Here is a 16,672-nt window from a genome sequence, read left to right as displayed (position 1 = left end):
ATAATGGTGCCCACGGTGGGGTCATAGCTACTAAAGCAAAATATGATGTAACTCTGGGGATGGAAAGTTACTGGGATAGAGGAGCACTCCCAAGAAGACCAGCCAGGGGGGGTCATCAAGGTAGAGCAGGGTATAACTCACCCCACAGAAGAGACTATAGACAAGATAGGGAAGAAAACTGGGAACTACCGAGATATAACAGGGGTAGAGGATATAGAGGAAACAGAGGCCCCTATGGGGGAGGATATAATGGAGAATATGTCAACCACCAATCCCGGATGAAACAATATAGCCCACAGAGAAAAATTCCGGCAAAAGGGAGTTGGGAAGAGAGGGAGGCACGGTGTGTCAACTTACCCATCTACAACAGGTATGAACCCCTGGAAAGAGAAGTAGATGAAACGGCCCATCACCATTTTCTTGGGGACAGAAGGATGGGGGATGGACAATGGGAGGAAATAGAATATCAGATTAGGAACATCCGAAAAAGAGACATAGAAGAGGTAGAAGAGGGGGCAGATTCCAAAAGAAGAAAATAGAGGGGAAGGGTATCTTCAATATAAGTGGAGTCCCAGTATCCCAGGCTGAAATGAAAATTTTAGACAAAGGATTAAAATACGCACCACAACAGGGAGTGAATAAGTTTAATGCATATATAGATACCCACAAGTTCATACGCAAAATGAATATTAAAAAATATTTTCTGTCAAAGGAAGGTCCGACTAGCAGAGCTAATAAGGGGGTTCCAGATACACCCTTTGTGCATACAAATTTGAGGAACCGGTCTACGTTCAATCCTCCTGACATGTCCAAAGATAGCACTCTAACGAGTTTTAAGAATATAGTTCTGAAAGAGTTAGATCAAGTGCAGACTGTGACCAACAAAAATGAATGGAAACAAATTAAGGAATTAAGTGAAAAGAAGGAGATATTGGTACGACCAGCAGATAAGGGGGGAGGGGTGGTTATTATGCATCATGACCAATATACACGGGAAGTGCACAATATTTTGAATGACACTGTTACATATAAAAAACTAAAGGGGGACCCTACAAAGGAGTATATGGAAAAAATGAGGAAAATTTTAAAAGGTGGATTAGATAGGGGAATTTTAAAGGATGCAGAATTTCGATATTTGGTAATAGATGCCCCACGTATCCCCGTTTTGTATATAAATCCGAAGATTCATAAAGATCAAACGAACCCGCCTGGCAGGCCCATTGTCAGCGGAATAGGTTCCTTAAACCAGAGGATAGGAGAATATATTGATAGATTTTTGCAACCTGTTGTAAGCACTTTGCCACATTTGCTGAGAGACACTAAACAATTTTTACAGAGTTTGAATGGAATGTGTATAAGTCAGCATGCCACCCTTGTCACGGCCGATGTTACGGCCTTGTACACAATTATTCCACATAAGAAAGCACTGGAATCTGTTGGGAAAGCACTAAGAGATCATAATATGGTGGGTCATGAACAAATTGGGTTCATTCTAGAACTCCTTGAGTTTTCATTGACACATAACTACTTTTGGTTTGGGGGGTGTTTCTATGTGCAGGCTATCGGATGCGCTATGGGAGCAAAATTTGCTCCAAGCGTTGCAAATATATTCATGGACCAATGGGAGAAAGAAATTTTACAGTCACAGGAAAGTTCAAGAGTCAAATACTGGAAACGGTTTATTGACGATCTGTTCTGGATATGGGAGGGGACAGAGCAACAGTTAACACAGTATGTTCAGTGGTTAAACTCTAACAATCTGGGGATTGAATTAACAATGAAACATAGTAATGAAGAGATAGAATTCTTGGATGTCAGTATTATGAATAAGGGAGGCTGTCTGGGGACTAAGACTTATTTTAAAAAAACAGACCGAAATTCATATATCCCCACCCAGAGTTGTCATCATCCAGTATGGATGAAAAATATTCCGAAAGGCCAGCTAAGTCGTATACGAAGAAACTGTACGTTTGAAGTTGATTATATAATGCAAGCTAATAAACTCATAGACAGGTTCTCAGAGAAAGGGTACAGTCGGCAATATTTAGAAACAGTAGCAAATGATGTTTTATCTATGAACAGGGACACTTTGCTGCAGGACAGAAAAAGGGACAGCAGATCCAGTGCTTTCGAATATGCGATAATGATGGACTTTAACTCACAGCATAAACAGGTGGAGAATATCTATAAGAAACATTGGGGTCTATTACAAAATGACCCGGTTTTGGGGAAAGCCCTCCCCGACAAGCCAAAGTTTATTTATAGACGAGCGAGAAACCTACAACAACAACTGGTTAAGACATATATTGATGGTCCCGCTGTTAAGGATAGAACTGACATGTGGGGAAATAGTGGGTTTTATCCCTGTCGTCAATGCACAACATGTCAGAGAGCACAAGGGGTGAGAACAAAAGAAGTTATATCCACACAAACGAGTAAGGGTTACAAAATTAAGGAGTTCATCCACTGTAGCAGCTCGCATGTGGTTTATCTGTTGTGGTGCCCATGCGGGCTGCAATATGTGGGAAGAACTAAAAGAACTCTGAAAAAAAGGGTTGGGGAACATATTAATAACATCATTGGGGGGTTTGGTGGGCACAGTGTCTCGAAGCACTTTTTGGAGTGTCATGGTAGAAATCCTGGGCTTCTGAAATTCTGTGGGATCCAGAAACTTACTACAAGGTGGAGGGGATGTCACAAGATAAGGGAGATCTCCAAATTGGAAACTCGATGGATTTATAACCTTAAAACATTAGCACCAGGAGGTTTGAACGTGGAATTGGATATTAATTGTTTTATAATGGATGATTGAGGTTTTCTGACCAGCAGATGGCGCTTTCAAACAGACAGGGCACAACAATTGGGGTCACTGGTTAAATATTGATGACCATTGAAGTTGTGGAATACACCCCATGTTGCAGGTACAGCGCTATGTGGGTAGACACGACGCTGTTTCTGGAAAGTAAGATTTCTGGTGACAATATGAGATTTAAGGTGTAGGACCGTCTCCATATATAGTATCGCCATTTTTATATAGATATTGGGTGTCCCTAACTTTTAATGAATTTTGACCCTCACTGTTTAGTCACATGGCAGGTGGCCTGCAGCATGGGTGGTATGCATCATTATATACAGTGGATAGCCCGGGATGGTTAGAAATTACAGTTTATTGGGGGACCTTAGTAAGATAAAATTATCAAATATAATTCATGGCCCCCCAAATGTATTGCCAAATATAGACAGTCTATGACCCTCTAATATAGAATACATATGATTAATCATGGTCTTTATATGTATATATAATCATTTAACATTTTATATAATAATTAAGTATTTTCTTGTTGGGAAAATGGGAACTGCTGTGTAAATTTGAGTGAACAAGCCCCATGGGATATTGGTGTCCTAGGCCAGTACAAATAGACGGTAGCTAAGCATATGGTTGTTTGTAGTTATGTACACAATAATTACAAAATAGTTAACAAACTGTTCTGATATAACTCGTTCCTGGAATTAAAAAAGCTCCTCCGTTTTTTACTGAAATTTTAGAATCTTAATAAACTTTGTTAATTTGAGGAGCTGCTGAGCGGTGTAGTCCGCCCTGCATGCTCCGACTTTTAGTCCGTGTGATTGGTTCCCTGGGATATCATTGGCACCCTGGGTAGTGTAGTTTTTTGGAATGAGGCTACTGTTGTTTTAGACGGCTCGCGCGGAGTTCTGGGAGGTGTAGTCTCTATATATCCATCAGGCTAAGACAATAACCAATCAGGAGGCACAACAGAAATTCAGAGCAGAGAACTGGCCAATGACGTTGATTGTAACGAGGGATCATGTGACCGATGGGTGGGAATTTATGGCGTCTGCCGGCTCTGAATGGCCAAGCCCCTGATGAGTCGGATGACGAAACTAGTTGGGCGTGGCCTGGAGAGCCGGTGAGACGCTAAGACCTCGAGGGGAAAGATACTTTTTACATGCGCATATTTTATGGAACACATGTGAGTGCACTACTTTTTAATGCTTTTTATGAATAAACAGAATTATGCTATGTCAAGCGTTGTTTGAGTTTTAGAAAACTTGATGCTGGAGGCAAAGACTTGTAACACACACGCTGAATTGCTGGTCTGTGAGGGGTCGGCCACAGAGTCTGGTGAGAGGCTTACCTACTAAGGTGGTGGAGACACGCTGGTGACAGTTTTGGTCAATAGGGGAGCACTGGTGAAAAGCAGATGCCTATGTTCTTAACAGTATCACACTATTGAAGTTTATTTTCCCTACATGACTACTGAGTATAAGAAGAGCGACAACAGATAGAAGAGTGATCACAGGCTGGGCCAAACACGTGTTTTGCTGATCTTGATTGATTGGCCATTTATTCTGGTGAGCGTATATTATTTATAAGTGATGGAATATCGGATTGCATGAAGACTGTGGAAGACATAGAAGTGATCTGCATTTGTGGGAGGACTTTCTGGCTGTTAGCTTGAAAAGGACTTGAATATTGTAATAGATCTAAGAATATAATTTAGATGCCAATCATATACTCAAACACTCGTATATGACCAACGCCCCAATCTGGCGATAGAGCAAGTACCGATTTTTGGCACAATGTTGATTCTCAAAGCAATTTATGTGCACACAGAAGCTATAAATCCCATAAAAATTTTATTTAGAGGGCTTTTTCTCTCGTCTTACTTGGGGTTAAGCCATAAATGCCTTTGAGGTAAACCTTAATTTGTCAGTTAGTAGCACATTTTGAGAGATACACTGACCACTGAGTTCTGACAATGAACCAATAATTCTCTGGTACAGGACAAAGCCCAGTGAAACGCTGTATATACTCTGTATATACAACTTCTGGTTTCCAAGGAGACAATAGTCATTAGTGATGTTCCTGTCTAGAAGAACTCAAGGAGAAGCATGTGATCAGTTTGGTCAGGTAATAGATGTGTACGTCTCTGATTTGTTCGTGATGATCAAGTGCTAAAGCATGATGTGATCACAGTAAATGTATTTATTGTATTTATAAAAGTGCCAACATATTACACAGCGCTGAGCTTTTGTAAATCTATCAGCTGATCAAACAAATCACATGCTTCTCCATGAGTTCTCCAAGATATGACCATCACTAGTCCTAAAACTATGTCTTATTTTTACCCCCTCTTCTGTGCGCAGAAAAAAAATCTGCCTCAGGCCTCATTCAGACTATGTACGCTTCTTATCAGCACAACAATGATACAGAATGATACATGTTGCTGAAAAGCAAGTGCAGTAGTGTGAACAAGGTCTTACAGTATTATGGCCCATACCCACGATGCAATTTTTCAGACGATCTGGCCGCTGACTGGAGACTTTTTTAGCGATGGTTTCAATAATCCTGCAACATGTACAGGTGCACGATTACACGAATTACACTTAGCGACTCGTGGCAATAATGACCGTCACAGCAGATCAGATCTGTAAGATCCTAGACAACTCCAGAGCAAAGTACTGCAATCACTTGAACTCTCGTTCGCACCCGTCCTGTGCCATCGCACATGCCCATGGGTATGATGGATCGGGGAGCACTCGTCGTCATGTGACGTCAATGGAATCCATCTTCCTGGGTCATGAGTATGTAGCTTTATTTTCTCTCTGGTGAACATAGAGAAAGCCATAATAAACAGGTATACAGAGGCGCCAACCAAATAAAAATTGCTAAAACTTTTAAAATTAGGAGGTAGTGGTGGAGTTACCTCCTCCAAGTAGACACAAAATTGTATTAATATTAAATTAATAAATTTTAACAACACATTGAGGTTCTGTGCAACGCGTTTCACAGGATTGACCCTGCATCGTCAGGCAGTGGGGTAGGAGTATATAGCAAAAAAGGTCTAGGTTTGAGCCAAGTGCCACTGTGACCTAGATCTGTTTTGCTATATACTCCTAACCCTACTGCGTGATGAAGCAGGGTCAATCCTGTGAAACGCATTGCACAGAACCTCGGAGTGTATTGATAAAATTCTTTATTGATTTAATAGCGATACGATTTTGTATCTACTTGGAGCAGGTAAGTCCACCATTACCTCCTCTACTTTTAAAAGTTTTAGCGATTTTTATTCTTTTGGCGCCTCTGGGTGGAAGGGTGATACCCCTTTCTTCTGATCTACGGAGAGTGTGGACAGGTCTAATCTCCTCACCTGCATTTATATTGGTTGCCTGAGTAGTAACCATTGTTTTTGAGTATAACCATACTTACTTGTTTATTATTTCTACATATACCAGTACATACTGCACTATATTGGGCTCTCTGTGTCCTTTCTTTACTTTTCAATATAAGCACAGAGAAAGCCATATTCTGTTCCATAGAGTCTGAGTAACTGCATACTACATATAAGTAACTATTCGCAAAATCCCCCCCACCAACAAAAACATGCATGTTCCCATGCTGAAATTCTTGCTACATCAAGGACTGAAAGGGATAAGTGGATTTAAGAATCTAGCAGGCGGTTCAAATTTTGTCTGTTTATGATGCACTGTTTATCGCACTGCTTCCTGCGCAGTATTAAGTGGGAGGAGCACTAATAGAAAAGTTAATAGATAATGGCTACAGAACAGCATTCTGTAGCCATTATCGCACGAATCAGTTGTGTGGACAGCAGCCAGAACCATCAGAAGGTCACGGCACGATGTCAGAACAATTGCTGCACAACTTTAATTACGACAGGGATTGCCAATTTTTTCTTCTGTTTTTGTTTTCGGGCAAACGTTAAACTTTCCAATAATTTCTATTTTTCCATTATCTATATTCAAAGTGCTGATGGCACAGGTCTAACAAACGTCATGCAGCATTATCATCTCAATATAGTAGTTAGAACATACAAAAAGACTAACAAATGTGCACTGCTGATTTAACCCATGGCACAGAAACTGCCGAGCTAACTGTTGCCCCAGGGAAAATAGCATGAAGCAGAAGAAATATGTATTTGATTATAACAGCTAAGGAAGACATGTGCCATTCCTTCACTACAGACCACTAAGTTGTAAATCAGAGGTTTGCAGAAAAAAAAGTGAAAATTTAGATATTGTTTCACTGTTGATAGCTGTGCCATACAAATCAATGTTTTACATTGCTCATATGGAACTAACTGGAAATCAGCCATTTCTATAATAGAAAGCAATATCCAGTTTATGATGGCATGCAAACAGAGAAAGCAATAAAACAATTTCCCTTAGTACTTTCTTTTTATACTAATAGCCCAAGAAAAGGGATGCTGGACACTCCTACACGAGACATCAGCGAAAAGTGCTTGAACATGCTTGCACTGAACAAACTTCCTACCACTGGATGTAACAGTGCCAGAAACGATTTTTTTTTTTAAACAAAATTTGTCTTGAGTATTTGCTAAGAAGCAAGTCCTCAATTTCATCAACCAATTTTTTTTTGGTGATTTCCGATTGGTGGTTGCTTTTTAACCTCCCTGTTAGTAAGAGTCTCTTCTGATTTCAGGTTCAAAAAGTGGTACCATTTTTCCATGTGCTTTTTAACCCACAAAACAAGGGTGTGTGTGTGTGTGTGTGTGTGTGTGTGTGTGTGTGGGGGGGGGGGGGGCATCATACTGCAGAGAGATTTCCTGCAGCCCTGCACATTACTGTCCTCTGGGTGGGGCTCTACCCTACAGTGAGATCGTCATATGTTGTCAAGCGCTTGAGTTTTGAAAGGCGCTCAGAAGCTCTCTAGGTGTGCACTAGCCCTTACTTTGTATTTGGATTTTAATTCTGGACATGTTTGTTCTATTTCTAGAATCTTGTGTTCACAGGATGAAATCTCGGCCAGGATGCTATCTGCATGAAGTCTGAATATTTCCCTGTGTTTGGGTTTCCTGCAGGCACTCTGGTATCTTTCCACATTCCAAAAACATGGTTGTAAATTCATTGGTTTCCCCAAAACGGTCTATATCACATTCAGTTAAGGTGGCCACACGGGATAGAATAAAGTGATACTATTTTACGGCAATTCGATAAAAACGATCAGATTTTACAACAACAAAAAAATCTATTTTTTTTTATTTCAGCAAGAAATCCGATCGGATTTCCCGTTATTCAATAAAAGTGTCGGGAGTGCTGGATTTTTCGGATCAATTTTTATAAAAAATTTAAAGGTGTGTGGGAGAGCAATTTTATCAGTTTTCAATAATTTTTTTTCATAACTGGGTAAAAATTGACCACACGTGTGGTACATTGGTCAGATTTTTTAAATGTTACATTCAGTCAGAAAAATGTATTGCAATTCTTGAATTGAAAAGATATTTTAAAAATTGTATGGTGTGTGGCCACCTTAATAGAGACAGACTATGGAAGGGTTTAGACTGAAAGCCTATAAAGGAGCAGTTAGTAATTTTGACTTGTTTATTGAAGTCTTTGAAGCTCTGTGCTGGAGGAAGCTGCACAATGCACCAAAGCCCAGCAGGCAGTTTCACTACACAGGACAACAGCGAGAAAGCACACTATGAAAATTGCTGGCAGCCTGCATTGCTGCATTTAGTGTGCTGTACACTGCAGCCAGATAACTGGGACTCCACTGTATATGTTTTGTGTGAGCCGGCCCTTGTTGGAAATAGGTCTACAACTGCAATGTCATGAAAAGTATTTTGGCACTTACTTTCATATCCAAACTGTAATTTTCACTGCCAAACTGAGCGAGATCAAAAAGAACAAAATATGACAAAAAAGCCAAGATAATCTATAGCAGGTGCCATAGCAGCAGCTTTCCTATGGAGTGAGCAATTACATAAAAAACATTTATTGCGGCCATTTACTTATAAACAAATATTTACTTCAGTCATAAATTAATACAGAAAATCTTAGTGCAGCTACTGGGCTGATTACCTCCCGCTTATAACCTGCAGATATCTCTTTTTCTGCAGTTGAGGTTACACTGTAATTTAAGCAAAGACGACGAATAAATCCTTGAGAAATCAGTTTAAGAGAAGCATGTCATTTAATTAATGTTGTGAGCCCCAGTTTCTGACCCCATACAGTACAATCTGTCATTTGGAACTGTCCTATATATCATCTGTCCTTGGTGCTGGTTAGCTTCAGGAAGACAGACAGCTGCAACATTATCTGTCTGTTCAACCTGAGGACCATCTGACTTTAATTGTAGCACACAGCTTGATGCGGTGCTGGTTTGTTAGAAGCCAAAGTATAGCGCAATAATAACCTGCAAAAACACAAACCTGCCAGCGCAGGCCTGAAAACAGGGGCTGTGTGTCTGGCTGCCTGACGGGCTTCAGGAAATATGATTAATGAGAGGCGTATAATGATATTGGGAACCCGATTACCACCACAAAAAGGTCACAGATCAAAGTGGTGTGATTTTCAGGAGCTGTAATCATTGTATATAATCTGTGGGATGGGAAAAGTAAACTGGGAAGTGAAGCTTGCTCTGAATAACCATCCAGACACACAACTGAGAGGCAGCTATGGTTTCTTCAGTCATGAATGGATGTAGGCTTTGGCAGCAGGCTTTCTTTCCAAATAATTTCTTCATGCCAGAAGCACTACAGAGAGCCCTTTTACTGTTATGTTATTTGTACACAAACAGCATGCCTTGCCAGTGGCAGATCTTTTAATTACGCTCCGAACTGAGTGTTTTTCCGACATGTGTAAAAGTAGCTGTGGTAAAGCATGTCAATCACATGCTTTATACTTACACTAGAAGACTGAACATGACTGCAGGAGTGACATGCAGGACATACGAGAAATAAAAGAGGGAAAGAAAGGGGGGGGGGGGGCAATGGCACAGTTTTCCACAGACATATTTTACTGTATAAACTACTTAGCACTTGTTAGTATCAGAGGGTTCTACCAAATAGTAGACACATATAGCAAAAGTGTTATAACAGTTCATGGAGTTTGCATTATAAAAGGAATACACAGTTACAAGTTCACCAAGGATAACTAGCCAGTAAAATCCATGCCAAGTATTGTTTCGTTCTCTGAAGTGAAAACCTTTCCATTCTCCTGGAGGGATACTTCCTCCCCACAAAATATACACACAGTACAGAAGCCCTAAGGCTCTATTTCCCACTAGAGTGGAGATCAGACATTTTTGTCCATTCTCTGCTCATCGCTAAACAGACAATGAAAGGCTCCTATTTTATAAATAGGAGCCATTCACACTTGTCACGCTGCAACTGATCTGCGGCATCTGCTGCAGTGAGCGGGACACACATCTGTGTAGTCTGCGATAATCCCGGGCAGGCGGACGCATTATCCCATACTGTATAGCGTAGGGGGTAACGTTGGCGTGCCATCAGAGCAGACACTACGCTCCCCGCTCCCCACTGGCCGCATGTGATCTGGCACAAGTGGGAAGACAGCCTTAATGTTTTAGGAAAGAAAACACGGTCTAAGCACAGGACCATTCGGAGTAAGATATATTACCCACCTTCTTTCAACATCACACTAAGCTTGTTTTTTATTTAAGCAATGCAGAGCTGTGTGCTCAGCGTGGCTCTGTGTTGCTCGTGACTCCCCGGGGGACATCGCTTGCGATCTCATCCATTATACTGAATGGGATTGCGGGCTGATTCACCCCAAAATGCAGGAATCAATGTGCTGTGATTCAGTGGTGAAATTGCAGTGCATGTATGAAAACAGAGTGCAGTCTATGCACCGTCTGCTGTCCCTGAGATAGAGTTTCCATAAGTGCGGCTGAAAGCGCGATACATGAAAACAAGACTTAATGAACATTGGTGCAACATGGGCTTCCACTCATCCTCTCCTCAACACCATCTGCAAGAGGGCGTGGCAAGGATGCATTCTCTCTTTTTCCTATTGCAGACATCATACTGAAAGGGGCATAAATGGGATTAAAGAAACACTTAAGTAAAAAAAAAAACCTCTGTTAACATACACAATGACAGATTACTATCATAAGACACTTACTGCAGTGTCTTTTATCTCGTGCAGCCCTCCATTGTCTGGCAATTCTCCCCGTCAGTCTCCCCTGTCTGCGCCTGTCGCCGAATGACCCAGGATCATAAACAGTAGGAGACTCCCTCCTGCGCTGGGTCCTAATTCCGCCCGCCATGCTCCAAGTTCCTGAGCTGCGCGAGCAGTAGTATCTTGGCTAAGGGCGCGCGCGTGCTCGCAGGGAGCGCACGTGCACGCATGGTGTGCTGCGCGGGTTGCGCGCGCACGCTCGCTTTCTCGTCCGCTCACATTTAGCAACAATGTGAGCACATATATATATATGAGACACGCTCCAGGGGACTGGGACAGGGGACATGCTACAGGGGACTCGGGACTCCCCTCCTCGGGAGCTGCGCTTTGGGAACTTTCGGCTTGTGCACTATAGCAGCTTTGGATGTGCACGAGCCAGCAGTACAACTACCGCGCGAGTACACCCAGCGCGAGTAGTGACATGGCAGGGAAGGAGCGCTGGCTGACCCGGAAGGAATTCCGCCCAGCAGCGCCATTTTGAATAAATTAAAAATCATAACGGAGAGGATAAAAGCCGATCTAAGGCTTGCACAGCGGCGGTTTTTGTGCCATAAGGAAGCGCCATAAGAATGCTACACGGTAATACCTTTATAAGATATATAATGTCAGACTTAAGTTTTCCTTTAAGTCCAGAAGTTTCAGACTCCTGAGAAGTGTGTGAAGGAGGGGGGCAGCCTGGTGGTCTGCCTGGGGAAATGGACCCACGCTTGGGTCATGAAACTGTGGAATTAAATCAGGTATTCAATTCTTTATTTCCAACACTAATATAGTGTACAGGGGAAGGGGTAAGCAGGCTGCCTTGCTTACCTCTTCTACTGTAGTACAGTTTGCTACTATGTTTAAAAACATTAAGGTCAAGTACACTGGCTTCCTTGATGCCACAGCAACATCTGCCTCATTTAATAAGTTATCCTTGTGACAGGTTTGCTTCAGAAGTAATGCCAACATGTGATAAATCTGCTTACCAGCCTGTTTATGCGAACAAACTCTTCAGGAGTTTTGGCCCATGGTGGAAGCTCCACATCAGACACAACGGTGCCATCATCCATTACCCCAAGATTGTAATCATTAAAGTTGACAAACATCTCTGACAGGTAAAAGAATTCAGGAATGAGCTCCTGTAGGAACAAATCACAAGGAAAATTATTGCTAACCCTTACCTATAGGGATCAAACATATGCAGGGTGGTAAGAAACAAAATAAAATAAGGAAAACAGAGAACCTTTCATCATACAGTATATGACACAGCCTTTCTCAATCATTTTACCCTGGAGGAACCCTGCAAATCATTTTTGGATCCTGATGAGCCCCTGCATTTATTTTGCAGGAAGCATGGTCTTTAAAAGTAGGTGTGGCTGTTTATTTCACTACCCCTCATTATACTCATTCTAGTGTTTTTTATTTTTTATTAATGTACTCATTATTCTGACCCCCAATTTAGTGCTTCTTTTAACAGCACCCCTTATAATGTGCTCTATTATACTTCCCCCCACAATGGGGGGGGGGGGGGGATGCCAAGGAACCCCTGCAGAGTGCTCAAGGAACCCTGGGGCTCCAGGGAACCCAGGTTGAGAAATCCTGAAACAAGTCAATGTATTGGGATATATCGTGCACTATAAAGAGGATTGTGAGAAAGTTTTGTAAATGCTCAATATAAACCAAGATTTGTTTCATGATAAATCATTTTGATGATAACGTGACCTCAAATAAAATGTGATCTTAAAGGGAACCCGAGATGAGATACATAGAGAGGCTGACATTTATTTCCTTTTAAACAATGTAAGTTGCCTGGCTGTCCAGCTGATCCTCTGCCTCTACTCAATATGCAAAATCGACGGCTGTATCGATCGAAACCCGTTCGAACATGTCGGAAATAATCGAATCGATCCAATCGATCCCGCAGATCGAGCGGGAAATCGCAACGTGTGTACCCAGCATAATACTTTTAGTCATAGGCCCTGAACAAGCATGCGGACCAGATGCTCTGCCTGAAGTCTGACTGGATTAGCTGCATGCTTGTTTCAGGTGTATGATTCAGACACTAGTGCAGCCAAAGAGATCCACAGGGCAGCCAGGCAACTGGTATTATTCAAAATAAAATATAGATGGCAGCCTACATATATCTCTCACCTCGGGTTCCTTTTAATGGGAACTTGAAGCAAGAAGTATATGGAGGTTGCCATATTTATTTCCTTTTAAACAATACCAGTTGCCTGGCAGTCCTGCTGATCTATTTGGCTGCACTGGTGTCTGCATCGCACCAGAACAAGCATGCAGCTAAACTTTAAGATTAGATTAGATTCAGATTAGATTGCATTGTCAGAAGAATGTAAAAAAAAAAAAAAGCTCTGGTCCTTGGGGCCATAGACTGGGGATCGCAAACCGTAGGCGATTAGCGCTAGCATTTTGCGGCAGCAATGTTCGTGGTAAAGCACATATCTGTGCTGTACATTTCTGAAAGTTTTTAGTGACCGCGATTAGTGCTTTTCTAAGATTGCAATCGTGATTGCTCAAACCGCGAAAAAGCGATGCATGCAATATGTTTGTATTTATTGCAAATCGCTAGCAACCACGACAGTGAGATCAATGCCATATAGTTTACATTACACTAGTGCTTTTAAAAGTGCTGGCGATCGGCAGCGATGCAGTGATTAGCAGTAAACAGCCGCTTATCGCCCCTGTGAATGGACCCTCAAGGGGCCAGAGCCTTGCAGTCTGCAAAGAGTCAAACATAATCTCTATGAGCACATGTATGATATTAAAAACAAGAATTTTATATCCGCTGTTGTGTATTACTTTACTATATATGAGTTCCTTACCCTCTACTATTAGATGCATGGCTTTTGACAAGATTCATAGGGACCCCGGGAGGGAGAGGTGACTGAATCAGATTTCTTTCACAATGGGAGTGCAATTGGATTTATTGATTACGAGGTAATAGGCCTCCTGGCCTCAGTTAGGACATTGATTATGCTGACTTCCTCTGATGTCGTCAAGATTCCTTCCACTATGTCCAGCAATTGTTTTGATTTTCTTGATCAATATTATGAATATTAAATTATTTAGAGCTTGACTTTCCTTATTTTAATTGCCCTGCTGTAATACATATATCTAGATCTGACTTGATTTGTATGCTTTTCTGACTTTTTTTCGATTAATAACACCACTATCATTTAGATATTGTATAGATTGCCACGCCTTCATAGAGGTGGCAGTACCAATTGCCCGATGAACTTTTCCTCTATTCTTTTGCGGTTGTTGTTTGACTCGTCCCCATGCATTCCTCTTTTTTTTATCCCTTATATGTCTCCCATGCACTCTGCCTAGCCTAGGTGCCTAGTGGCTTTCCTCTATGGGTGGGGTATGCATGCCTGTGACGACTTCTTAACCCCCATCAGAAATGCTGGTGTTCCAGAGCTGCAATGGTCATGTTGCCTTTGTATTCTGATTTTTTTGGGTGTAGATGCACATGAACTGAACAGTGCATCACGAGAACTTACATGCTGCTTCCTTGCTTTGATAAGTTGGTGGTGGACTAAAGAAACTGGTCAGTCAGTAGACAGTTAATGATATAATACGCCAGTTCATTTAATAAAACACCTGCCTTTTTTATACTATGATGTACCATTGACCTTCACTGTTTGGGAGGGTTACTTGCCAGAGTACTCTAATGGACCAGTAGACCTGCATACTTGGTGATGGTAGTACCTATATCTACAAAATACAAGTAACATCGCCATTGAAAAAAAAATTATTGGAGATCGTTGTTGCATCATCACAATTAGTAATGCTGAACATACAGGGCTCCATATATTTTCCATGATCTTAATGTTAATTCATATGCTATCTGAAACCTCTAAGCTTTGTTATTGGACCTCTTCTGGTACTGTGGGCATCTCCCATATTAGCCAAGGACAACATTTCCTACTGCAATTCTGAGGATTGTTCTATTGGTACAATGCATTTTTTTCTTGAGAATGTCTCCTGCATCGTTCCTGTGTACACTTTCAGTCAGAAGATTTAGGTGTGTGAGTTTTCTTTTACAACTTACCAACATAACAGATGACTTAAAGACTAAGACAAACACTTATATAGCGCTTTTCTCCTGGCGGACTCAAAGCGCCAGAGCTGCAGCCACTAGGGTGCGCTCTATAGGCAGTAGCAGTGTTAGGGAGACTTGCCTAAGGTCTCCTGCTGAATAGGTGCTGGCTTACTGAACAGGCAGAGCCGAGATTCGAACCCTGGTCTCCCATGTCAGAGGCAGAGCCCTTAACCATTACACCATCCAGCCACTTACATATATGTATCATTCTGATTTCGTAATACATACTTTCCAACATGTCCCGCTAATACTTCCACCAAGATTCAGATAGTATAAGCATCAGCATTAAGAGGTCACATGAACTGTCATCTCAGGTCTATACATATCTGAAGTTATTTAAAGGGGATGACTTTTCCTTAGCTATTAAGTATCACAAATGGTAACTGCATTGCCTATAGAAAATACATTTCTTGTTTCTGTCATTTTGACCACTGTATTTCCTCAAAGGAACAAGGATATGAAACTGCTAAAGGTTTAGGGTGATAAAAAGCTAGTTGAAGAGGAGAAAGAAAAAAAAACAGTCCTCCAAGATGTTACCTTGATATCAGAAGTGTCTCTCTGACAGTTGCGCCATGCTCTGGACACAGACGAGAAAGCTCGGTCTGCATGGTCAAATTTTCCACCTTGGAAATTTAGGAAGAATGTTGTAAAAGGTTCCTACAAAATAAAGAGAGGGCACTATGACATGGTATCATAAATGTTGCATCATAGAATGTATGTATCATGTATGTAATTCATCCATATTAAAACAGTAGATCTGAAAGCAGACGTGTTCTGGATATTGGCTCAAATTGTTCCTTTTATTATCAAGGCAACATTGAGAGGCGACGTACCATAATGGCACATCTCTTAACCGTTTCCAAACTAGGGTAATCGACATCTATGCCTCGTTTTGGACCCGTTATCCCTGCCAGGGCATACGTTTCAATTCCCATGCACACCCCATCGAATGCAAATGTGTAGCAACTGCCTTTAAAGAGTATATACAGAGATAGAGAAGAACTCTGTAAACCTTTATTTAAACAGGTTTTTAAAGAACAGGAATTTAGGTTTTTTTAAAATATATAAATTAGATGAATCTTGCACTAAAGTTTTAACAACAAAAAAAACATCCCAAAACATATGCTAAATAAAAAGTGCCATGCATTGGTGGGAAACACGTTGTATGGCTCATTTGTTTGGATGTTAACATCAGACGCTTAAACCTACCTTTACACTTTCTTCACTTGCAATTTATGATTAGGAGAAATGCTTGAGGTTTTAAAAGCCTCCTTTTAGTTAAGTAACACTTAAGCCCATATTAGTAGATAATTGTCTAAAATTAGCAAGCCACCATAAATTATATGCGGGATTTATGTCTGCTTGTACCACTCTAACAAGCTTTAATTAATGGTAGGCTGCTAATGCTCTCCCAAAGAAATTACTTTCTACTAGATGAATTACCTCTTCGGGTTACAGAAACATACACTATTGTAAACCAACATGCTATCAATACACACAATTCCTGATTAATCCAACACCAACACATTGCAGAGGGTGCTTAATATGGCTGCTTACCATTATTAGCCACAGATAGATTACACTGGC

The 16,672-nt window shown here is 41.2% G+C and overlaps 1 protein-coding gene across 4 annotated transcripts in view; it reads right to left on the bottom strand.

The window, feature by feature from the left end:
- The window catches only part of LRBA (LPS responsive beige-like anchor protein), a 677,685-nt gene that overhangs the window by 183,927 nt on the left and 477,086 nt on the right, over window positions 1–16,672 (bottom strand). For all 4 annotated transcript variants that reach the window (XM_068279131.1, XM_068279139.1, XM_068279143.1 and 1 more), the window contains 2 exons: window positions 15,623–15,742; window positions 11,949–12,101 (listed from right to left, as the gene is read on the bottom strand). In XM_068279131.1, coding sequence (XP_068135232.1) covers window positions 11,949–12,101; window positions 15,623–15,742 — 273 coding nt within the window. The remainder of the gene's footprint in view (window positions 1–11,948; window positions 12,102–15,622; window positions 15,743–16,672) is intronic.

The sequence above is a fragment of the Hyperolius riggenbachi genome, chromosome 1 (genome assembly GCF_040937935.1).
Source record: "Hyperolius riggenbachi isolate aHypRig1 chromosome 1, aHypRig1.pri, whole genome shotgun sequence".
NCBI lineage: Eukaryota > Metazoa > Chordata > Amphibia > Anura > Hyperoliidae > Hyperolius > Hyperolius riggenbachi.
The sequence above is the reverse complement of the archived record's forward strand: the minus strand, read 5'-3'. Positions and strand labels throughout refer to the sequence as shown.